The 23,370-nt window shown below is 34.9% G+C and overlaps 11 protein-coding genes across 11 annotated transcripts; 4 read left to right on the top strand and 7 right to left on the bottom strand.

Moving 5' to 3' along the window:
- Positions 1-96: 96 nt before the first annotated feature.
- On the top strand, positions 97-4,824 carry TSC2 (Tsc2p; the record flags this gene model as incomplete). The annotated part of the gene is made up of 1 exon (XM_015613133.1): positions 97-4,824. One exon carries the CDS (start codon positions 97-99, stop codon positions 4,822-4,824), a length of 4,728 nt encoding a protein of 1,575 aa, XP_015466036.1.
- A 340-nt stretch (positions 4,825-5,164) lies between these two features.
- On the top strand, positions 5,165-6,334 carry AC631_04305 (uncharacterized protein; the record flags this gene model as incomplete). The annotated part of the gene is made up of 1 exon (XM_015613134.1): positions 5,165-6,334. The coding sequence occupies one exon, from the start codon at positions 5,165-5,167 to the stop codon at positions 6,332-6,334; it is 1,170 nt and encodes a 389-aa protein (XP_015466037.1).
- Positions 6,335-6,691: 357 nt separating this feature from the next.
- PUF3 (mRNA-binding protein) lies at positions 6,692-9,172 on the bottom strand (the record flags this gene model as incomplete). Its single annotated transcript, XM_015613135.1, has 1 exon — positions 6,692-9,172. One exon carries the CDS (start codon positions 9,170-9,172, stop codon positions 6,692-6,694), a length of 2,481 nt encoding a protein of 826 aa, XP_015466038.1.
- A 403-nt stretch (positions 9,173-9,575) lies between these two features.
- Positions 9,576-10,643, top strand: AC631_04307 (uncharacterized protein; the record flags this gene model as incomplete). Its single annotated transcript, XM_015613136.1, has 1 exon — positions 9,576-10,643. The coding sequence occupies one exon, from the start codon at positions 9,576-9,578 to the stop codon at positions 10,641-10,643; it is 1,068 nt and encodes a 355-aa protein (XP_015466039.1).
- Positions 10,644-10,710: 67 nt separating this feature from the next.
- On the bottom strand, positions 10,711-12,009 carry AC631_04308 (uncharacterized protein; the record flags this gene model as incomplete). The annotated part of the gene is made up of 1 exon (XM_015613137.1): positions 10,711-12,009. The coding sequence occupies one exon, from the start codon at positions 12,007-12,009 to the stop codon at positions 10,711-10,713; it is 1,299 nt and encodes a 432-aa protein (XP_015466040.1).
- A 346-nt stretch (positions 12,010-12,355) lies between these two features.
- On the bottom strand, positions 12,356-14,449 carry AC631_04309 (anaphase promoting complex subunit; the record flags this gene model as incomplete). The annotated part of the gene is made up of 1 exon (XM_015613138.1): positions 12,356-14,449. The coding sequence occupies one exon, from the start codon at positions 14,447-14,449 to the stop codon at positions 12,356-12,358; it is 2,094 nt and encodes a 697-aa protein (XP_015466041.1).
- Positions 14,450-14,709: 260 nt separating this feature from the next.
- Positions 14,710-16,047, top strand: AC631_04310 (uncharacterized protein; the record flags this gene model as incomplete). The annotated part of the gene is made up of 1 exon (XM_015613139.1): positions 14,710-16,047. The coding sequence occupies one exon, from the start codon at positions 14,710-14,712 to the stop codon at positions 16,045-16,047; it is 1,338 nt and encodes a 445-aa protein (XP_015466042.1).
- Positions 16,048-16,143: 96 nt separating this feature from the next.
- Positions 16,144-17,256, bottom strand: LYS1 (saccharopine dehydrogenase (NAD+, L-lysine-forming); the record flags this gene model as incomplete). Its single annotated transcript, XM_015613140.1, has 1 exon — positions 16,144-17,256. The coding sequence occupies one exon, from the start codon at positions 17,254-17,256 to the stop codon at positions 16,144-16,146; it is 1,113 nt and encodes a 370-aa protein (XP_015466043.1).
- A 183-nt stretch (positions 17,257-17,439) lies between these two features.
- On the bottom strand, positions 17,440-19,029 carry AC631_04312 (uncharacterized protein; the record flags this gene model as incomplete). The annotated part of the gene is made up of 1 exon (XM_015613141.1): positions 17,440-19,029. One exon carries the CDS (start codon positions 19,027-19,029, stop codon positions 17,440-17,442), a length of 1,590 nt encoding a protein of 529 aa, XP_015466044.1.
- A 79-nt stretch (positions 19,030-19,108) lies between these two features.
- XKS1 (xylulokinase) lies at positions 19,109-20,938 on the bottom strand (the record flags this gene model as incomplete). Its single annotated transcript, XM_015613142.1, has 1 exon — positions 19,109-20,938. The coding sequence occupies one exon, from the start codon at positions 20,936-20,938 to the stop codon at positions 19,109-19,111; it is 1,830 nt and encodes a 609-aa protein (XP_015466045.1).
- A 529-nt stretch (positions 20,939-21,467) lies between these two features.
- HAP41 (Hap41p) lies at positions 21,468-22,583 on the bottom strand (the record flags this gene model as incomplete). The annotated part of the gene is made up of 1 exon (XM_015613143.1): positions 21,468-22,583. The coding sequence occupies one exon, from the start codon at positions 22,581-22,583 to the stop codon at positions 21,468-21,470; it is 1,116 nt and encodes a 371-aa protein (XP_015466046.1).
- Positions 22,584-23,370: the final 787 nt, after the last annotated feature.

The raw sequence follows: 23,370 nt of genomic DNA on the forward strand, positions 1-23,370 counted from the left end.
ATTCAGTTCCATATATATATCCTTTGTCCTGTGACTAATTGCTAGTTAATAGTTAATAGTATAGAAAATAAGAATTTATGATAATAGAGTATAAAAATGTCAACTCACCATCCAAGTTTTGGAAGGTCATCGGGGTTAGGAAATGTTTTTAAATCAATATCCAAATCTTTGAAATCTACATCTAATAAGAATGTAGCGATACTGATAAACCCAACAATTATAGGAGGTGGAAGTGATCAACAGAAGTTGTTAAGTCAATTGCAAAATGGGCCATTGCCTCGTAGAGCTTCAGCTGCATCAAAGGTTACTGAATCATTAAGAACTTACGCTATTTCATCAATACCAGAAATTTGGTATTTAGCGAGAGATATGTGTGATTCAAGAATTCAGTCCTATATTAGACGGTCCGCTCTTGATTTGCTAATTGAATGCATCAAGCAAGACGACACGGCATCTGTTAGCATTAGATTAATGTATTTTAAAGACATTGCGTCATTTTGTCAGTTAAATGAAAATAAGATAGACCCTGATTTGGATCTATTCTTGAAAGCTCTCAAGGTGTTGACGAATGACGGACGAGACATCCATGATTTTTGTATCTACGACAAGGAAAATAATCTTAATCGGTTTATTGAACAATGCTTATTTGTATTGGGAAAGTCTGCCAAGTATTATACCGATAGAGACGACGAAGAAACGTTATCGGATAATAATGCATTTCAAAATTTGCTAGAGATAATACAATTGACTAAGAATTGCCTCAGGTTTAGTTTCAGCTATATTGATGAATCTTCAGTTACGTCAATATTATTTCAAATTATATCTATAGCATCAAGAACAAGTAACCCTCAAATAATAATAGAATGTTTAGAATTACTTCAATCGGTTGCTGTGTTTGGTATTATCCCACAGAAATGTTATCATGATACTATTGAATTTGTCTGCTCTATCTACGGTTTAAATGATGACTTCACTAGGCTAACTTGGGATTTGATTAACAATTTGTGTATGGAACAAAATTTGCAGATTGTCATATCAAATCTCTGTGATATTGCTCTGAATAATGAGGTACAGCATTATAAATCAATGGAGTCTATCAACTACTCGAATATATTGTCTTCAGTACGGTCAAATGTCACAATTAACTCTCATAGCAGTACCAAGGATTTAAGTAGGTCACTAGTTACATGCTTGGGTTCAATTCAATTATTGGAAAGAATTATTGTAATTAGTTGTTTGGAAAACAGATCAGTAATAGATGGTTCATACATCTTAATGTTCAAAACTGCACAAAAAGCAATTTCTTATAACATTCCTATTATAAATACAGCTTATTTAAGATCTTTTGATAGATTATTTTCAGGACAGATTGACGAAGAATTTGGCGCCAAGATTCTGTTTGATAAATTATTACCATTTCAGTTATGGTATTCGAATGCGTTCTCATTATATGACGTTTTAGCGTGTTTTAAGATAAACTCAGAACAAGACCTTAATTACTTGAAATCGATATGCTTTTCTTTACAAGAATTGTATGAGAGCCATGAGTTACATTCTCCAAAAGAGAAGTTGGTCAATTTCTTCATGAGCCATCACCAATACCTATCTGCAAGCAATATTAAATTTGTTTTAACATATTATTCGGAAGAAAAAATGTGCTCTCTTTTAAATCCATTGTGGAAGGAGAATTGTGTTAGACTTTTGGATTATTTTTATTATCCACCGACTATTAAGACAGGTTCTACTTCTACGAAATTTAGTAGTGAACATATGGATGGTGAACAAATGTTGGATATTAGACTTGAGACTTTGAAAGTTGTAAAAGAGGGCCACGATATATCTATGTCTATATTTGATGAAAGTGTCGTTAATTATGAAATAATTTTTGATATATTTAAAAAATCTGTCATTGAACAAGACGAGAGAATTACCAGATATTTAGCTGATAACTTTCTTACTGATATTGCATTAAGATCACTGTTGTCATTTTTCAATGAGCTATCTAAGGTATTTATGCCAGGGTTTCAGGTGAAAACTAATTTAGAGAGGCGTAGAAGCTTAGTATCCATGAGTTCTCTAGGATCAACTTCTCAGGCAAGTGGTGCATACGAACAGTATAGCAATTTTTCATCGTCGTTTTTGCAAACTGTAACAGAATCTATTATACGTGTTTTTTTGATTTCATCGACTGAAGATGGAGCGAAGGCACAAGAAGTTTTTCGTTTGATAATAATAATATGTCAATATGCATTAGCAGTCGAAGATGCAGACTTGCTATTGATTTTATGTAAGTGTTTGGTAAGATTAAGAGTTACTAGCGAGAGATTAATATTCTTTAGTAAGCCCATGGATATGGATGGGTTGGCGACAACTTTTGGCAGAAATACTCAGGACATAGATTTCAATAAGGAAATTATTTTCCAATGGGCATATCCAGAAACGCTTGATTACTTACCGGAGAAATATTTTAACCAACCATCTAAGAGCTTGAAATTGTTCAACCCTAACGGCATTAGGATGATATTTGCTGATGATGAGTATAGTATTGATATATCTAAATGGTTCGCAATAGTTTTAGAAATCATGTCAAAATTTATAAATTGGGAAGTATATTCCTATGTTTGGGCACATTTCTGTTCCCAATTAGCAAATATGACGTTATTCTTGAATAATTCCGAAGAGATTGTTAAATTGAAGACCATTGTTTGTGATCAGCTCATGCTTAATTTGCCTAAGAGTTTATCGTTTCCTGAACATCTAACAAAAGCAAATCTACAAGTCGCATTTGTGAGAACATTGTCAGCATTACTTGGTTATCATGACTTTTTTTCGAAGTACGATGAGGATCAAATAATCAAGGCATTACTATTTGGGTTGAGTTCGTGGGAGAAAACAGCTATTCCTTGTATTAATATATTAACTGTATGTTGCTATGCAATTCCATTGTCTATTAAAAAATCGTTACCAGCAATTTTATCTAAGTTGCAAACAAGGGTCACTAGTGCATTTGCTAGTTCACATACATTAGAGTTTTTGATGTCGTTAATTAATTTACCAACGCTAACTTCCAGTTTTACTATTGATGAATACAAGAGGGTCTTTGCTATTGCATTCAAATACATTGAATATGCTAACGATATAAAAGAACGTAAGACGACTGATGAATTCCAAGAAGACATTCTCCAAGCTCATGGGATTGATGCAGAAGTCGAGCAAACGCCAACAACTCAAGCGACAAAGATTACACCTATACTATCAGAATATTTATCTACGGTATCTTATAATGTTATTTCAAGCTGGTTCTTGAAAATGGATCTTAGCGAGAGGAAACAGGTATCATCATTTTTAATTAAAAATTTAATTTTGTTGAGTAATGATGGAAGACTGTTGAATGATCAAACCCTAGCATATTTAGATTTGATTGCACGATTCACTTATGCGGATGTGCCATTGAAGATAATGAACCCGTCAAGAGTAAACGAGGCATTAATAAAAAATCTACAAAGTTCTGGCCACGAAAACTATATGAGTACAAATAGATGGATTTTGGGTTGTAGCATTATTAGCATCGATACGAATATGATTACGGGCGAATCATTATTCACATTTAGGCGACCCACAGGTGTTTCCCTATTTCGTGTTGAATTAGACCCATCGATGATTCCGGAGTGGATGCCAACCTCAAAGTCAAGTTCGACTAACGGACCTGATTTAAAACCGCTTTTCAATTCAAATCATATGCTTTTACAAATTTTTAGCAGTTTGGACACAGAAAGTAAATTTAAACCGTTACCTTTGATTGAAGAACCAGTAACATTAAGAGCAATATCCGCATTTGATCGAATCCCAGTTATAGAATACCATAAGGTTGGTTTAATATATATCGGGCCTAATCAATCAGAGGAGATCGAGATATTAGGCAATAAAGTCGGATCGCATGACTATCAGTATTTATTAGATAATTTAGGGGGATTGATTAAGTTGAAGGGTTGTAAGGATATCTACCTAGGGGGCCTAGATAACGAGAATAATACGGATGGAGAATACGCATTATTCTGGAACGACAAAACTACACAGCTTATCTTCCATACTGCAACCATGATGCCTCAAAATGATAATGACAAGTACTTTGATTTCAAAAAGAGGCACATCGGAAATAATTATGTTAACATATTCTTTGATGACTCAGGACTACCATTTAATTTCAATGTGATCAAGTCTCAATTCAATTTTTTAAACATTGTCATTTCTTCCCATACACCATCGTCGTCGTTGATAGCAGTAAAAGGAAACCCCAGTAATGTCGAATCCAACTCATCGACCCCTCAAATTCAAGAAGGGTCTGTAAATAGCTATATTGGATCCAATTATCAAAAATACTTTAAAATCAAGACCTACAGAAGGTCAGGCGTTCCCGGAGTCTTTGCAACTTGTCACTTCAAAATTATTTCCGAAGACCAGCTTCCGATTTTCATCCGAAATTTGGCCATATCAGCAGACTTATTTGCATCCGTCTGGCATTCAAGTGTAACGGGCTCCTATACATCTAACTGGGCACACAGAGCGAGACAGATTATCACTTTACGTGAAAAGACTATCCAAAATCACCAAGATCTAAGAGAAGAGCAGGATAAAAATGCGAGTACGAATGCAAATTCGACTGCTAACATGAACACCACTCAGGCGTTCTTACAACAATTACAATTTGATTCATTAAGTTCCAATACTAGGGATTATAAGAACCAAAGTGGAGATACGTACGAATATTTATCGAACAACGATAATGAGTTATTTTCTGCTTTGGAATTCAATTCATACACCTGAATTACATGTATGCGCAAATATGGCTATGGTATCATCTTCTGAATGGTGTCATCTGTGTTTATTTGTAAGCGAACTTAATTCCCCTCCAATTTAATACTACATAGAGTAAAATATCTCGCTTGTAACTAATATTGAATATATTAGAGTTTGAGTAGTCATTATCAGTTGTGCGCCAACGGCCAAGTTTAAAATGCGAACGAATAGAAAAAAAAAGTGTGCGGCTCTGCTTGCGTAAAACTGTGGAATAATTAGTAATATCAGCGTATTGATAATGATTCAAAAGAGACAAAATTTTCATAAAATATATCAGTGGTTGGAAGAGGAAAACGAATAGACACTAATGGATAAATGCGTATATGAAAGAAGAGCAGAGAGGGCGTTGAACTCTATAAACAAGACTTTGGGGAGCCAAAGGGAGGCGATGAGCCATTTGGTCGACCAATACAGCAAGTCGGGTTATTCACAGATTAACTTATTGAATTCGTTGGAAATACTTTTTCAGAGTATATTAAGGGGAGGAAAAGTAGTGGTTTCGGGGATCGGTAAGAGTTTCAAGATATCCAGCAAATTAGTAGCAACTTTAAACTCGTTATCTATTCAATCTGCGGCACTCCACGCATCTGAAGGATTACATGGTGATCTTGGAATAATACGGGAGAACGATGCATTGATATTTGTAACTGCAAGTGGAAACACACCTGAACTCTTGCAATTATTACCGCATATTCCGAAGTCGATTCCTATAATTCTTTTGACGTGCAGTAGGAATTCGAAGTTGTCCAACCACCCTCAGGTTAACTCTATGTTATATGCTGATTTGCCTTCAAACTTGAATGAGGAATCAATTCATGGAATACCAGCCCCAACAGTGTCAGCTACGCTATCCATGGTCTTAGCAGATGCTACAATATTGGCTTTATCAGAGATGATTGAAGAGGATGCTTTGAAAAGAAAGAAACTTTTTTCTATGAAGCATCCAGGTGGATCCATTGGTGCTGATTTAAGCCATTTGAATGAAAACTTGGTTAAATTGACCACGTCAGATATAAAGAGTACCGCAAGAACATTTTCGTTGAACACAAACTCCTCTTCTTTACTTAGTTTAAATCAGTTGAGGAAGAGTTTCGATAACATCAACGGTGATTCATCAAATTTTAGTTCTTTGGCTGTATCGGATGACGAAGATGTATTAGACTCAAAGTTTCTGAAGGAAAATTCAATACTTCAAAATTCTTTATTATCTTCAGACCCTTCCCAAAGGGTGTTGATAACGGAAGATGAATTGAATTCTACTAGTTGTGTTACAGAGCCCAAGGTTTTGAAATGGATTACGTTATATGATTTTGTTGTGTGTATAAAGGCTGACGACACCAATAGGGCAAGAGCAATACTGTGTGACCAGATTAGGGAATTGTATAGAAGTGAAATCGGTGATCATGAATGCAATGGTGAAATATGGGAACTGTTTCATTTGAAATTGGTAACTAGATTTAAAGAAGTTCAACTTTAAATGACGATGATGATATTAAAATATAGTTTCTGCGTTATGGTTTATAATTTAATTATACTACCTGGAGTGTATAATCTATTTATGTAACGATTACAATATATGTACAGTAATTTTTAGAGAATTTTATTTATAAACACATATATACAAAATTATTAACAGTAAGAGTATAAACAATAGAAGAGCGATGAAATAAGAAATCGATTTACAATTAGAGAAAATCTATATACAAAAAATAAACGAAAACGGCAGAACATCAAATACAGTTGTGATAATCGCATGATTAAGACCATTGTTCCACCTTAGCAAAAAAACAGAATTTAGTAATCTTTAATAAATATAATTAATCAAGTGACAGCCTTATGTACTTTTTTCTGCCTCAACCAATGCTGTTTCTGCAACTATAATCATTTTTTCAACTGAAGCTAAATGCTTGCCATAATTATTTTTGGAAGAAATTTGCTTTAAATATTGTCTCAATTTCACTACCAAGATTTTCTTCTCGTCGCTTTTAGCATCGAAACCTTCAACCAATTTCTGGATAACATAATTGGCATATTGGTCCTTCATCATTAATGCTAAAGCTGAATCGTCACTGACAGTTTCAACATTGTAATCTTCATTTCCAATCATGACTTCATGTAGTATGCGTCTTCTCTGATCCAAAGTACCAAATTTAATACATTTTTCAATAACATTTGAAGCAAACTTGTGCTTGGAAAAGTTAACTACTGATCCTAAGACAATTTTCAAAATTTCTTCTCTATCTTCTGGATTACCACGTTCTAAAGTATGTTGCATAACGTAATTACCATATTGGTCTTGAATCAAATAGAAAATGAATCTATTCAACTCGCCTAATATCTTCTTTCTGTCTTCAGCATTCGAATGTTCTAATAAACGCTGGATTACTCTGCAACCATAAGGATGGGTTGACAAATGGTATATTTGGTTATCCAACGATTCTAAGACAAACTTGATACGATCAAAAGGAATTGTTTCAATAGATTTTTGAATAACGTGATTACCATTTTGGTCCTTAGCACAAACCAAGATGTAATCTTTTAATTCTTCAATAATTTGAATTTGACCACTTAAATCAATCGCCTCTAACGCTCTTTGAACAACACGACACCCAAATGTCTGTAAAGACAATTCATAAATATGACCAATCATACAGTCTAACAAGATTTTCTTTTGAATAGGAGATCCATGTTCGAAATACTTTTGTATAACATAATTACCAAAAACGTCAGTCATTAAATCATACGAGATATCTCTTATTTCGTTGAAAATTACTTCTTTCTCTTCATCGCTCGATTCTGGTAATTTTTGTTGAATAAAACGAGATCCATGTTGATCTTTCGTAAATTCAACTGCATGTCCATAGATATCTTTCAAAAAGTACTCTTTGCCTTTGAAATTAGAACGAATTTCCTCAAGTAAAGGTGATCTATAAATATGATTACTTCCTTTACCAGACGAGGAAGTGTTCCTTGAGTTGCCCTTACGCTTACCATTCGAGGGAGCTGCATGTGACACGCGTCCCAGTTGAGTAGAAGATACGTTCTTTGGAGTCCCATCATCGAGTGATGGATTTCCTGAATTTGAATTAACTGCATCGGCGACTGGTGGAGCATTAACTGGCGACATACCCACAGGAGGGGAAGACTGTTGATAAAGCGAGTAAGGATTGAAAGGTTGAAACATAAAGCCTGGCCCCGCTGGCGCTTGACGGTTCATTAGACCAATACCTGGAGTATGTGCCTTTCTTGTTACATCTTTTTGTTTCGCTTCCTGTCGGTTATTCGCATCACCGGTCTTAGTATCATCACTATTGTCATTCTCATCTCGATGTTCACTGTCAGGTAAGTTATCGCTGACACCATAGTTCATCATACTGTATAGACCAGGATCCATAAACTGTGCCGGCGGCGATGGAATCATGAAAGGAGGAGGGCTAAGTGGTGGAACACTTGGACCATTACGACTGTAAGGATTGAAATTTTGAGGAGGGACGGGTGCACCCTGCAAACCATTATTTTCCATAAAATACCCATATGAGTTATTAGGAGTGAAGGATGTAGCCGTTGCAGGATTCCAAAACGTATGAGGAGCTTGTGGGGGACGCATGGTAGCAGCCTGGTCGTTCGAATTACTGTTTAAATCTGAATTAACTGATAAAGCAGCACCAGCTTGAATAGGAGAACTGTTGTTGTAGCTATCAATTTTTTCACTAATCGATTGATGTCTAGATGTTCTTGGAACAGGCATATTCAAGTTTTCATTTAAAGATCCATGAGGCGTACTCAAGATACCAACATCTCCTAACGGTGTCATATTATTAGATGCGTCTGTGTTGTTAAAGCTTGTTCTCCTCGAATTTGGTGCGTCGAGGGATATCTTTCCTAAGTTATTAGATAACTCAATATCTCTTGTGGCATCAGCAACAGACGAAAACTTTTGTAAAAAGCTGTCTTGCGGCGGATGTCTACTGGCAATCCCACCACTTATCGAGGCAGTACCAAAGTTTATACGCTGAGGACCTGTGTTGTTCCCGTTATTACTACCAGCATACGTTCCGACTGGCGCCGTAATTGCAGATAAGGAACCCTTTTTGAAACCAAAAAAATTCCCATCTATATCACTACCGTCGTTAAACGAAAATCTTCTGCTATGGCTGTCTCCATCACCAGAAATCATCGGATTCGAGTTGGAGTTGGCCAACATCTTGGCCACCTCGGGGTCTACTTGATCTAACACACTTCGATATTGATTAGCACCTGTCGAAGATTGTATCGGCGACGTACCATTATTCGACCATATTGTTTCCGAAGACATTTCACTTGTATCAAACACTTATATGAATCAAATCTTAAAAAAAAGAATTGATAAGCACGTCTTCACAACTATTATGATAATGCACGAGGGCCTTTGGATAGATAATTAAAAAACTAGTGTTATACTTATATTTTTATCGGCGACTTGCTCTTAATTAAGATACAAGATATTAGATTATATTGGGTCTTCACCAAATCTAATAAGAACTCTTTATTTAAGTCAAGATAACCCAATATCAATATTAAGCTGTCTAAACTGTGTATTAATTTTCTCCCGTAAGGCTATTCACGACAAAAAAAATACTGCAGTAGTTTTGTGGTCTCTTTTTGAAAAGTTACAAGACTTAACAATAACCAGATTATACATTTGCAATTACAGTTTATGAATACGCTGGTGGACTTCTATGAGTTCTAAATTGTCAAAAGGGGCTTCTAATAGGCTTCTTAATTTATTATATACCACTACTTCTACAGAAGTTGCGACGAAGGTGCCGATAGTAAGCAAATATTTGTACCAACTGGATGAGACTTCGGGTAATGACAAGGCTAAGAGATCCATATTAGACGGATTGATGGAAAATGAGTGGAAACAGAAACCTTTGGAAACTGCAGTTGAAGACTTGCCCAAAACGAATGCACTTCGGAAGAAATCCAATATTTTGAAATTTAAGTGCCAGAATTCTTTTATCAGTTACAATGATTTCTACAACATATATCCTATCAATAGGGAACGGAAATACTATTTATCTGATGAGATCAGGAAGGGAATACGGTTCAAGGTTGTCAAGTCTCGGAATCCAATAAATCTTTTGCCCACTGGTGCTTATTACCTTATATTTCCTAACTATAAGCATGCGTGTGTCTATTGGATGGAGACAGTGGGCAAGCAAATTAATGGGTTCGACTTGAACCTAGAGTTTGTGGGGGCCACAGCAAACGAATTGAAGTACATGTCATCACCTTTATTGGACGGTTCTATAAATGACCTGTTGAAGAATCATAAGTTACGAATAGAGAAAACGGTGGGGAGCACTCCAATACAGAATATTTTTCAATATTCGACGAATAAGTCGTCTATAATAAAGCAAATTATGCATTTGGAGAAGCAGGAGATTGAAAATTATCAAACTATTGATGTGGATCCTTTATATGCTCCAATAGTCGACTTAATCGATACCAATACTCGTATTGCACTGGTTTTAGTTCGAAATCTACCATTTGGGTTATCCAAACATGCATTACCCAAATTATTATGGGATTACGAGCTAGCTCCATTAGCAAAATTTTCAAATTGTTTTACTACAATTATAAACGATCCAGTAAACCAAGTGCACTTAAATCTAATTAGATTCGCTAATAGGGAGAATGCTCAAAGGTTTGTTCGTAATTTCCATGGTAAAAAGTGGGAAAGTGTTCAATCTGAAAAAGAGAAAAAAATTTACGAACCTATACTATGTGAAATTGTTGATTAAATAGTATATAAAGATCATGCTTTGTCCAATTAATGAATGTAAATAATTAAATAATGATGTATATAGCTCAGTCCAAATTATCAAGATTTTTCCAATTAAACCTCACTAACTCCCAGTTAGAATTTCCTTGATGGCTAGTATTTAAACCATCATTAATATCAGTTGGAGACTTATGACGCTTTTCAACTATCACATATTTCTCCCAAATCTTTTTGTTTTGCCAGACAATAATGATACTGTCATTCCCAGACCATCCTATGATACCCACATCGTTTATGGTATCGTTATCCGAACCACTTGGATGATATTTATTTGTATTAACAGAGCAAAATGACCATGTGGATTTGAAATACTTTGGAATAGGGATAGGAAATGCAATATTTCCTAGTAAATGCTGTCTATTTACAGGATAAGTCTCATGATGAGTTGCAAAATCACTAGCTGCTCCCAGATTAGCATTCAACGCAGAGACGTTATAAACATGCAATGTATTCTTGTCCGATAAGACAGCTAACTTTGAATCATCATCCGAAAATTTCATTGAGGTAATTATAGCTCTGTCTAAACCTCTCCTAAATTCATATAACAAAGCAGTATTATGAGTCGAATGAACTCTTATGATTGTGCCTGTTTCAGACGCTGAAGCCACTAATGTACCGGATCTGTTTAGTGCAAGACATCTTATTTTTGATTTATGAGCTTTAATTATACTTACTAAGTTTTTCTCTTGACCTGATGGTGATACATCAACTAACTGGATTTGGCCAATTGATCGACCAGGAAATGCAAGAGTTTGATATTTGTTACTATCATATAACACTTGATTAGAAACCAATGACGAAATAGAAGAATTTGACGTAGACAAATTGTTTCCTATTGAATTAGTAGAATTAACGGATAAATCTGCCAACCCGAATTCATTCTCTATTGTCTCGTAGGTAGCAAATTTCTTAGGGGGTGATGAAAAACCATACACTATGACTTGGTTCTTCAAAACTACTATTATCCGAATTCTTGATAATAAAACATTGAGCACAGGACTCATAAATTCCAAGTTCAAACTGTTTTTCCGCTTCAAATCATCCCATATCACCAATTTATTATTTGCAAACTTCGGGTTTTTTCCCCCACCCACTAATGCCAAATAATTGGTTCTATGAAGCATTGTAATATGTGCGATTCCTGAGCCATGCCCATTTGTATTGAAATTTCTCTTCACTCTCAAGTCAATGGGGTTGGTATTATAGACTAGAAACCCATGCTCGTGGCCCACGGCGAAGCATCCTTGGTCTTGATTGAAGTTGATATTTAATATTTGAAGTTCTTTAGATTGTTGATTATTCGAGATAGGTGAAAGTGTATTCATAACTTCAATGGTTCATTGATTGGTTAAATATTGGATTTAATGATGGTACTAATGCAGGGGCGATTCACTTCGGTATGCTAAGATTGGAGTGTAGATTAGTCCTCTAGTTTCGAAAACAGAGAAAATTCTTTGAAAGCACCTAAATCAATATAATATGACGTATTATTAGAAAGGATTTCCCGATTTTATTTAGACGATATATTAGTATTCATCTATTGTATTTTTGTTTATTATTAGTTTTGTACCTATTTTAGATATAAGCGTATGTTGCAATCAGGTGATAAGATATGAACAATTAAAAAAAAATTATGCACATTATATTCGTTAATATTTCGTATATATACTACTAATCACTCTCTATATCCATTACTTCATCTTCTTCATCACTAGATTCTTCTCCCTTCCTTAAATCATGTGCAACTGAATTTATATCTCCTTCAATCAGATCATTACGTTCTCTCAGGATAAAACTATCTGGAAGCACGTCATCTCTTCTCGAGGCATTCGATAAGTTCTTTGTCTTGTTATTTATTGGCGTTGTAAGCTTGTTGTTTGAAGTTGTTATATCTGCAAGATGCAGACTTGATTTTGATTTGTTCTTTCTAGATCTATATTGTAAAGTTGGCATGTTTAATTCTAATAACTTCTCGCTCGTATTGTTCAAAAATAATGAAGTATTTGTTTTGTTAGACTCCAAGGCCCGTTTCAATAAATCGGAAGCCACTGGATCTGAGGGCGAAATGGCGAGGGCATCATGAAGTATATCGATAGCTTTGAATATATTTCCTAATTTCAAATAGATAAGCCCCATGGCTGATAGAATGTTGGAATCATTCGCATGGCTAATCTTCAATACCTGATTGAAGCATTCCAATGCTTTATAAGGGCGGTTTCCTTTTCTAAACACATGGCCCAAATTAGCGTGTATCGAAATCCATATTTTAGAATCTGAATTTAAATGCTTAGCAGCACCAAGTGCCTCTTGAAAATAAAGCTCAGCTTTCATTAAATCATTTTTATAAAAGTTGATGACTCCTAACTCGTTCAAGACCAAGGGATCCGAGTTACATATCTGTGACGAAACGATTAAATATTCTTCTGATAAGTTTAAATTATTCATCTGGAGATGTTGCATGCCTAAAAATAAGTTAGGTAAATGTGAACCAGGAAATAATCTAGCAGCAAATGCATACGCACTAATTGCTTGTTCGTGTTCTCCTTCGGCTGCAAATGTATGGGCAAATCCTATCCAGGCATGGCCAAAATTAGGGTTTAATAATGTTGCTTTACTAAAAAATTTTCTTGCTTCAATAATCTTATTTATAGACAAGTAATATACCCCAATGGATAACCAGGTCATTGGATTATTAGGATGATTTTCAGCCAATTGGTGTGCCTTTAAGAATAGTTTGTTTTTTCCTCCAAGTTCATGCAAGCAACTCAAATAGTTTGGCAATACATTGAAATTATACGGATCCTTCGATAAAATTTTTTCATACGTAGCCAAACATTCGTCAAAATTACATTGAACATAAAGATATTCGGCCTTACTCAATAAGATATCGCAATTCTCTCCTAAATCGTACTCTTCTTTCAAAATATTTTCTGCTTCTTCAAATTTTTGCACATTCAAATATTTACTTAAATTTGTGGTGTATAATAATTTAATAAGTTCATCGTTGTCATCTGCATCTCTATAATTTAATGAAGTTATAAATGCCCATTCTTCACTTGGAGTCATCAAATTGTTCGATATCAATTCATGAAAGGCTTCATAACACTTAACATCGACCAAAACAGCCTCTTTGTACGATTCCTTTGCTTTTTCAAAATTGTTTTGATTGGCATATAAAAGTCCTCTCAAGTAACACATTGACGCTTCTAATTTAATCCCTCCATCACTATTTCTTACTTGATAATTGTCGTCCTTCCTAAATGGATTGGATTCTCCTATCAAGTCGAGTGCATCGTCCCATAATTCTAGCTTTAGCAAACAATACGCCGCCAAATATCGACAACTGACAGACTTTTCGAATTCTGGCTTGCTAGTCAAAAGATGCTTTGCTCGTAAGTAATTTCCACTATTGAAATACACCTGTGCAAGCCAAAATGCGTCATTTGGATCATCCGTCAATGCCAAAACTTTGTCCCCTATATACTCAGCCGTGGTATAATGATGCTGCATCAATGCATCATGTCTCCATAGTCTTAACTTTTCTGCTTGTGTAAGTGGTTCAGCATCATGTACCTGTTTTTGTTCTTCATGCAAATTGGACCTCTCTAAGTGAAAAAACAGCGACTGATTGGATCCAGGTGTATCAAATAGTGTTGCCGGTGGGTTTGGCGGAGTAATGAATAAATCTTGTCGGCGATTATTGATAACTGGTGAAATAAAAAGTGTAGAATTATGTTGTGATGGAGTCTTTTGATTATGCACCATTTTTCTCTAGTTGGATTCTTCGATTTCTTTCACCAAAATCCTTCTAACAATATGAATATTACACTAAATCTTTTATCAATCGCTAGATTATCAATTTGATTATTATGCTTGCCGCAAATATTATCAAAACAAACCACTGATGATGAATGTCGTAAATTTCATGAGATGCGACATTTGTATTTTTTTGGCTCATCGCTATAGAAAAGATTATGTCTTCTAGATGAGATGACAATTGCAAATATTAGAAATAGGTATTAATTATGGGTTCTAAGGGTTCGAAAAAGGTCAAAATCAATGATCATAAAGCTAAGGAGGTCGAAGAAAACCTTCCAAAAGTTGCAGAAACAGAAAAGTTACCAGAAAGTTCGAAACCAACAAAAAATGTTCAATTTCGTATCATGGTAGGGTCTTACGAACACAACTTATTGTGTTTATCAGTCCTTTTTAACAAATCTCAACCAGTATTTCAACCAATATTTCATTTTCAAGCACACTCACTCTCGATCAAATCAATTGATTTAGCAAAGAGATACTTAGTAACTGGATCGAATGATGAACATATTAGAATATACGATTTACAGAAAAGAAAAGAATTAGGTACCTTGTTGAGTCACCAGGGAACTGTGACAACATTGAAGTTTTCTAACGAAGGTATTTCAGACGAATCACAGAAGCACGAATCGACAGATAAGTCTGGAAAATGGCTCTTGTCTGGATCTGAAGACGGAAAAATTATAATATGGAGAACTAAGGACTGGGAAACATTCAGCACTTTGAAGGGCCATCAAGGCCGTGTTAATGATTTAGCTATCCATCCATCGGGACGTGTTGCTATTTCAGTTTCACAAGATCAAACTATCAGATTATGGAATTTAATGACAGCCAAAAAAGCAGCTGTCTTGAAAATCAAAGGTAGAGATCATTTAGGACAATGTGGTGAATATGTGAGGTGGTCACAAGATGGTAAATACTTCATGGTTGGTTTATTAAACCAATTATTAGTCTACGAAACTTCGAATGCTAAAATTATTAAAAAAATCAAATTCAATTCAACTTTGATGTGCATGGAAGACCTTTCTATAGAAGGAAAGGAATGGCTTGTTACAGGGCATAGTAATGGATGTATTGATTTCTTTGATTTCAAGGAACAGTTGACTACACAAAGGGAACCAGAGGCAGATGAAAAGAAGATCTGGGAAGCCAAGGCTGAAAGCATTGAACCAGTTTTTACATTAAGAGGACACACGAACCGTATTAAGGATTTATCATTGATTCACCATCCAGTTGAAACTAACGATGTCCCATATTTAGTATCAGTTTCATCTGATGGTAAAATCGTTATATGGGACGTATCCGAATCTGTTAGAGATCAAGTGGCAATTTACGATAGTGGTGAAAGATTGAACTGTGTGGTAACATGCCCTGAAACGGTTGAAAAATCGTCTACTATGAAAAGACGCTTCAATGAGATTCCAGAAAAGGAAGATGCAGAATCAGAATACGAAACTGACGGTGAAGAAATCAAGAAGGTTATGTTGAAGGGTAAAAAGAAGGGTAAGAAGAACAAGAAGACAAAAGTCAGTGTCACCTTAGAATAGAGAATACATAATTAATCAAAATATTTAATTTCTTATATTATAATATACGGAATTTGTCATTTAAAGTAGCGAAAGCATTTTTAAGTTCATTGACACTTAATCTAATCTGGCAACGTGTTTGTCAAATAATTGCTTAGCTCTGACCCACACAGGAGAGGTATCCCTATTAGGCAAATCTAACAAAGAAGGCATTAAGTCTTTAGCAAAGAATTCGGAGGCTTCTCTTGGCAATAAAGATGGTAAGTGGTCAATTGAGCAAACAGACAACTTTGGACCAGCGGTGGTTTCAACTGGAACTGTTGGATCATTGAATACAGTTGCAATACTATAGACAGGGATTGGGTTATGGGGATTAGTAGTATCAGCAGAGACATCAACAATAGTTCTCAATTTTCTGTCTGGTACATTTAAGCTATCGTAGTCAACAAATGGAGGAATTGGTTGAGATAAATAGATACAGTTAATAAAAATATCAGAATCAACAATTTCTCTGAATGGTCCTCCTTTAGCGGTTTCTTTCATATCCCACTTGATAAGATTTTCATCTGGAATACCAACCTTCTTGAAGAAGTCAAGGGCACCAGATCCGCATCTACCTAAAGCACCAATAACTAAACATTTTGGATATTCACCACCATTCTTCTTCAATGCTTCATCTAATACCTTTTTAACATCTGCGATTAATTCGTCTTCATTTGGGTATGGGGTGACGCCATGTATATTTTCATCATCAGAGTGGGTTTGTTTGAAAGCCCAGTCCATTACCCCAATGGCAGCACCAGCAAAACCTGCGTAGAAACCGAATGCAGCAACTCTTCTACCTTGATCATTTTCCAAAAATTCTAAGTCGTATAAAGTACCTTTGCCTTCTGGGAATCTTCTCAAGACATCTTTCCATCCAGCTTGATCTTTATAACAGTGAGCAAATTGGATATGTTCATGTACTAATGGGAATGTTTCATTTTCTGGTAATTCTTTTAATCCAAAGATTATTCTGTCTTTAGGAGCTTCTTTCCAAGATCCTTCTGGTACAATAGTAGCACCGACCTTCTCGTATTCGTCAGCAGCAAATGTTGATTGCGAGCTCTTTTCAACGTATATTTTGAAGCCAGCATCTATCAATTGCTTAGTAGTTGATGGAGTTAAAGCAGCTCTAGCTTCCAATGGCTTGGTTTCAGCTCTTAAGTGTAAAGTAACAGGGTTTGACATAGTGTATCTATTAAATATGTTAATCTTAAATTGTAATAAGCTTAAATCTATAAATTTCAATGAATATATATATTGGATTGCACCTGACTTATGACTCAATTGCGCTTAAATTTCCCTTTTAGTAAATCTAGTATCGCATCAAATCTTCTACAGTATTTTGTTCAATTCATTTTCATATATTATTTACAAGGACCTAATAGAGTTTAAGACGTACTTCTTCAAAATAGGCTTTGCGCAATCCCAATTGTCTTCAACAAATGAGTCACCGTAAACCTTGAATAATTTCTTGATTATGGAAATTTCATGTTCGTCAGACAATATGCCATTCGCAACCGCTTTATCAAATAGTAAGTAGGCAAATTCTCTGTCGTTATGATATAAATTACATAACATTAATGACTCAGTCATTAATCCCGATGGTGATCTTCCACTATGTTCATTGATGGATTGAGAAACGTTTTGAATATAATCGTTGTAGACGTCTAAGGATTTGTCGATGTTGAATTCAGAATTTGCTAATATGTAACATTGCAACACCTTAATTGGAATATTTTCGACAGTAAGCAATGTTTCAGCTATTTTCAAATAATGCTCATTGCTTTCCCTTATAGCCTGGTAGCAAAAGGATTGGATTAGCTTATGCTGAATAAATTCAATACCAAATTTCTCATGCGTTTGGTAAGTGTGATATTTTGCCAATGCCAATTTGATATCATTAGTATCCATGCCGTAAGTCTCAATTAATTTCATTCTAATAAGAATGGATTCTGGTGTTTTATCCATATCTAACCTATTTTCTTCAATATACGAAAGTAAATCTTTACGTAACTTAATTATCGAGTCATGATTAAACTCACTGTATTCTACTTCATTGACCTGAGAAATCTTCGAATATTCATCACGCAACATTTGAAAGTTCTTACTTTCAATATCATTATCTTCATTGACCAAATTTTCGTCTAATTGATGAGAAATCGTAAGCGCTTTACATAATGCTTCCTTCGCTAATATATCAGGGTTTTCATAGAAAATCATGCTGAAAATCTTTAAAAATGACAAGCTATCTAAATCCATTTGCATTAATTTAGTTTCAATGGATCCATTCTTTAAGCCACTTAATGAAAGACCTGAAAGCACTTTTAGGTCAATTAAACCTTTTAATAGATTCTCTATTTGACCACTATCTTCTGGAGAGCTTAACTTATCAACAAGAGCTAATGACTTAGCTAGCTTACCAATATCAATTTCAAACTCATTATCGCTGATTTCAATTTTTTCGCCTAACAACAATTTCTCCAAAATCTTAGAATAGAGCGTATCGTTTTCGATATCTTTACCGTGTCTTAAATACAAATCCCAAGACTGATCTACTCTACCTGGGTTTGAGTCAATAAGACTAGTTAATGCATCAGATGACCATTTATGGCTCTCGATTTTCTTCGCTGTGTGATACAATGAAAAATCATGTTTGAGACCATATGAAAGTAAATTATTAATTATATCAGATTTTTCAATATTTTTCAATTCTCCATGAGACTTGACGAGCTTGATCAAATCATGAATAGAGTCTATATCCTCTTGTTTCTGGTTTTGTTCAAAATTACTTTGTGAATTTTTTACAATGTCATTGATTTTTGTGAGTTGACTCTGATCTATTTGGCCATGTTGAGATATTTGCTTATACAAATTAGATAGAGAATGATTCGTAGACGCATATCGGTATTTTTGGATACCTAATGATCTAGCAGGTATACGTGCAAACCTAGATATCATACTCAGTATCGAAATGTATATTTATTACAGCGAAATTTTTTTGTGAGAAATATATAGAGAAAAAAAATACAGTGAGAATCTAATCATGTTTTAATTCTTGTTCCATCTTAGCTAACATTCCCATACCCGTAAAGTAATCTTGCCAGTGATCTTTGACTTTAATAGTATCCAATTCTTTAAAATTAAAATACTTATTAATGTAAGTATCATAATTAATCCATTTTTCCTCTGATTCACAGTGATGACTCCAACTTGCTTTATATGCGCCACCTAATGCACAAGCATTTGGGATTTCTACCTTATAGTTACCATCAGTAGGACCCAAAATGGAACCCATTTTCTTCACTATACTTATATTATTGGATGCACCACCAACGAAGAAAACTTTGTGTGGTCTGGAGGTCAATGATTCAAAAGTTTGCTTCTTACCATCAGTATATAAATCGCCAAACCTTTGATGCAAATCTTGGTATAATTTGCGTGAACCAGATGATTCAGGACTTGGGGTAGAATTAGCTGACCCAGAACTACTTATCATTGGTCCAGCTCTCAATCTGCAACTTAAGGTTTGCGACTCGACAATTGAACTTACATCTTCTTCAACGTCCCAAGAGTCTACAGTAATTAGTTTATTTTGGTCATCTAATTTGCATCTTTTATACTGGGCTGAAGCATTTGGAACAATTTCACCTAATGGGAAGTAAATACCCAATTCATTATTAAACGTATCGGAAGAATCTAATAACTCATTAAACTTATCCCAACTCTTAGAATCTTTGACCCCATTCTTCTCGTTTACTGAATCGCGAATCTTTTCTCTTGCCAATGAGCCATTACAGTAACAAATCATACCCATATAGTTATTAGGCATAGTAGGATGTTTAAATAAATGATATTGGGAAGATGGAATATAGTTCTCAGTAATCAATAATACTGTTGTCGAAGTACCCAAAGAAGTTAAAATATCATTGGGTGCCAAAGGTAATGAAATTATTGTAGCCAAATTGTCACCTGTGAAAGAATAAATTTTAACGTCTGAATTAAATCCATACTTATTAACAAAATATGGAGATATATCTCCAGAGTTTTCATAAGAAATAGGTTTAATTTCACCCAACTTCTTTTTCAATTCGGAGACACCGGCTTTCGTCTGTTCTTTAGTTGCACCATCTTTAGTTGGATGAACTCCAGCTGCCAACGATAACAATTCGTCGTCATAGTCGTTCTTCTTGATATCATAAAGATTCATTCCACAAGCCTCTGCTTGTTCAATGTTAGTGATCTCTCCTAAAAGTACACTAGCCATGAAACTCGAAACCAACGAAATTCTATAAGTTTCTTTATACTTTGAAGGGTTGGTTCTAACAGCTAGTTTTCTAATCTGTAAACCAGTAAATCTATAATGGGCGCGAGACCCGGTTATGTCTGCCAATTGGTCACTACCACCCACGGCTTCTTCAAACGTCTTGATTTCTTCTCCTGTTGAATGATCCTGCCAGTTTGGTGAATTTTCAAATGTGAATGCATCCTTCAATTGTTCGCTAAGAGGGCTATCCGTGTTCAAGTTTTGCATTAATGTAGGAGCATTATTGGACCAGTACACCGATCCATGCTGTTGTCCGGATCCACTAATCCCCCTTACTTTATTAAACGGAAACTCCTTCTCTTTCATCTTTCCAAATATAGTATCCAAAGCATCTAACCACATAGCTACCGGAGACACAATTTCACCAGTTTCATCATTACTAATAACTCCCTTCTTGATTCCATATTTCTCTTTGTATAAATCATCAAACTCGACATGGAATGTCTCTAAGTGTTCTAAATTTTCATTCGTCGCAATAATCTTCAATTGTTGGGTTGATAAATCAAATCCCAAGAATAGATCCTTCGACTTTTCATAACTCATATTTGATCTGTATCCAACTAACTGGGTTTTTGTTGTATAACGGCCAATTAGGTAAAACAATTAATAAAACAATCGCAAACTGGACTAAAAATGTAACAACTGTTAAAAATAAATCTTGCGTAAACCAACCAACGATTAAGGAAATTGGGATAATTAAATAGTTAGATTTGTGTACAATATCTTCAGTCTTCTCTTGGCCTTTAAAATCAATTGGAAATTCCAAGTATTCACTAATAGTATCCATTCTGTCAGATGATCGTTTATATATCTACGTTAATTCAAGCAAGCGGTAAATTTCGGTGAGTTTAATGACCGAATTAGTTTTGTGTTGGTTCCTCCTGAAAAACAATTTTCGGTAGATTTTCCCAAATCAAATTAGAATACGGAAACATTTCTCTATTAACTCTATGGGCTTATTAATGAATTGCAATGTGTTCTACAGGCGGAACGCCCGTATAATGCTACAATAGTAAAGTAAATAATATTTTATATTGATAATAAATAGGGCGTGAAAGTCATTAAATTAAAACTAATGCTTGAATGATTCATTTTGGACGTAGTAGTTTAAATCGTTATCAATTAGTTTTTCTTCTAGGAAGTCTGTAATCATATTGTATTTGTCTTCTTGGATAATTGACATCTTTTTGTCATTTGGATTAATTTCGTCGAAAGAAAATTCATAATCTTTCGTTGAAAATTCTGGTAAAGAATAGAACTTAAATGGTTCATCTTTATGTATCCTTTTTTCGTTCATCATTGAGTTATTAGTGGAAACGGTCGTAGATCTTGTTAAAGTGGTCATTAAGGAATTTTCACCGTCAGTTTCAGACATTAAGGATGGAGATGTCGTTCTGGATAATTCCAGAGACCCAGTATCTTCATCTTCTTCATCTCCATCTTCATCGTATATATAGTTATCCAAGTTAATATAGTTGAATACTTCATCCAGTTCCGAATCTGTGTCTTCTATAGGTGATGACGGCTCTATATTGCTAGCTCCTGTGGTTATTGGAGAATATGACAAGTCACTCATGTTACAGATCAATTCGTTCATAGGGTCTACATTGACCAATTCAGTGAACGACCGTTTCCTTGCTGTGGTGGTGTCTTCGAATGCTAAATGATGCGGTAAGGATTGAGGTTTGTTTAATACTAAGTTTTTCAAATGCTTATAATCATGAATCAACGATAACAAATGTGTCTTCAATTGACTATTTTCCTTTTCAATGATCGATATGTTTTTATTCAACTCATGAATTTCCCCCTTTCCCACACATGTTGGTTGTTTTTGTTGTTTTGGCATAGATTGGCATCTCGATGATTGCTGCAATCCTGTTATTTGTTGCTTACTAGCAGGTTGTATTGGTAATTGGCTTGCTTGTGGCGAAGATGATGCTGACTTTTCTTCTATTATCGTAGGACTATTTTTGGGTCTTCTCTTTTTTTCTTTACAGGTTTCGATTTTTTCATTAGTTGGCTTTCTGCCAGGCTTTGGCCTTGGAGGCAATACCCACGTTTTAGACGTCTTAACCGTCGTTAATTGATTTGAGTTATCTATATCTGTTAGTATTCGTCCAAGGGGCCACCTAATTCCTTTTTCAGCGTACATACTATGTGAATTATTTATACCAGGAGAAATAGACATCTTAATATCAATAATTTATACTACTCATTATACAATGATGGAATATGTTCTAATCTAATAAAATCCTTTAAACGGCACAAGGTACAATATATATGAAAATTGAAAACTTTTATACAGAAAATGTGTATATATAAATGATTAATTCATGTACGAAGTGAAATTGTTCACGATTGCCTAAAGATCCCGAATTGCTTAATTCCTTGAAAATGAAAAAAAAAGGTCGCAATAATTCGGATTCTCTCGGGTGTAAAAATTTATTAAGTAATTGAATTTTATACGTTTATGACTGGCTAGAATCTGTATACACTTCGTCCGGGGTTAACTAACTCTTATTGATGCATTTATTGTTCTATATATAACGTCTACTGATTGTATATCCAAACTGTAATCTAACTGCTTTGAATCGAGGTTAGTGTCTGAAGTTATTCAGATGGTCAACAGTGTTGGGTACTAATTGATGGAAGAGTCAAAATCAAAATTTTCGAGCCTACCGTAAAGGATGCCCCAGACGAACCGAGCCGAATGCAGTCAAGAGATTGTGCTACAGATATCGTAAGTGTAGACCAACCTAATCAGTTATTGAATGCATTTATGCATCCGCTAAGCCAATTAACAATACGTGTTGAATCATCTCCCTATACCCGTGGAAACTGTCGCGAAAGCATCCCGGGACGGTGCCTTTCTTTATAGCCGATCAGGCCAGAAGCGAACATAAGGCGCGAAGAAAGCGAATTCTTAAATGCGGTTGAACGTCTCATATTCAGTCAGGTAATTTTATTACTTAATA

The sequence above is a fragment of the Debaryomyces fabryi genome (assembly GCF_001447935.2).
Source record: "Debaryomyces fabryi strain CBS 789 chromosome Unknown contig00112, whole genome shotgun sequence".
NCBI lineage: Eukaryota > Fungi > Ascomycota > Pichiomycetes > Serinales > Debaryomycetaceae > Debaryomyces > Debaryomyces fabryi.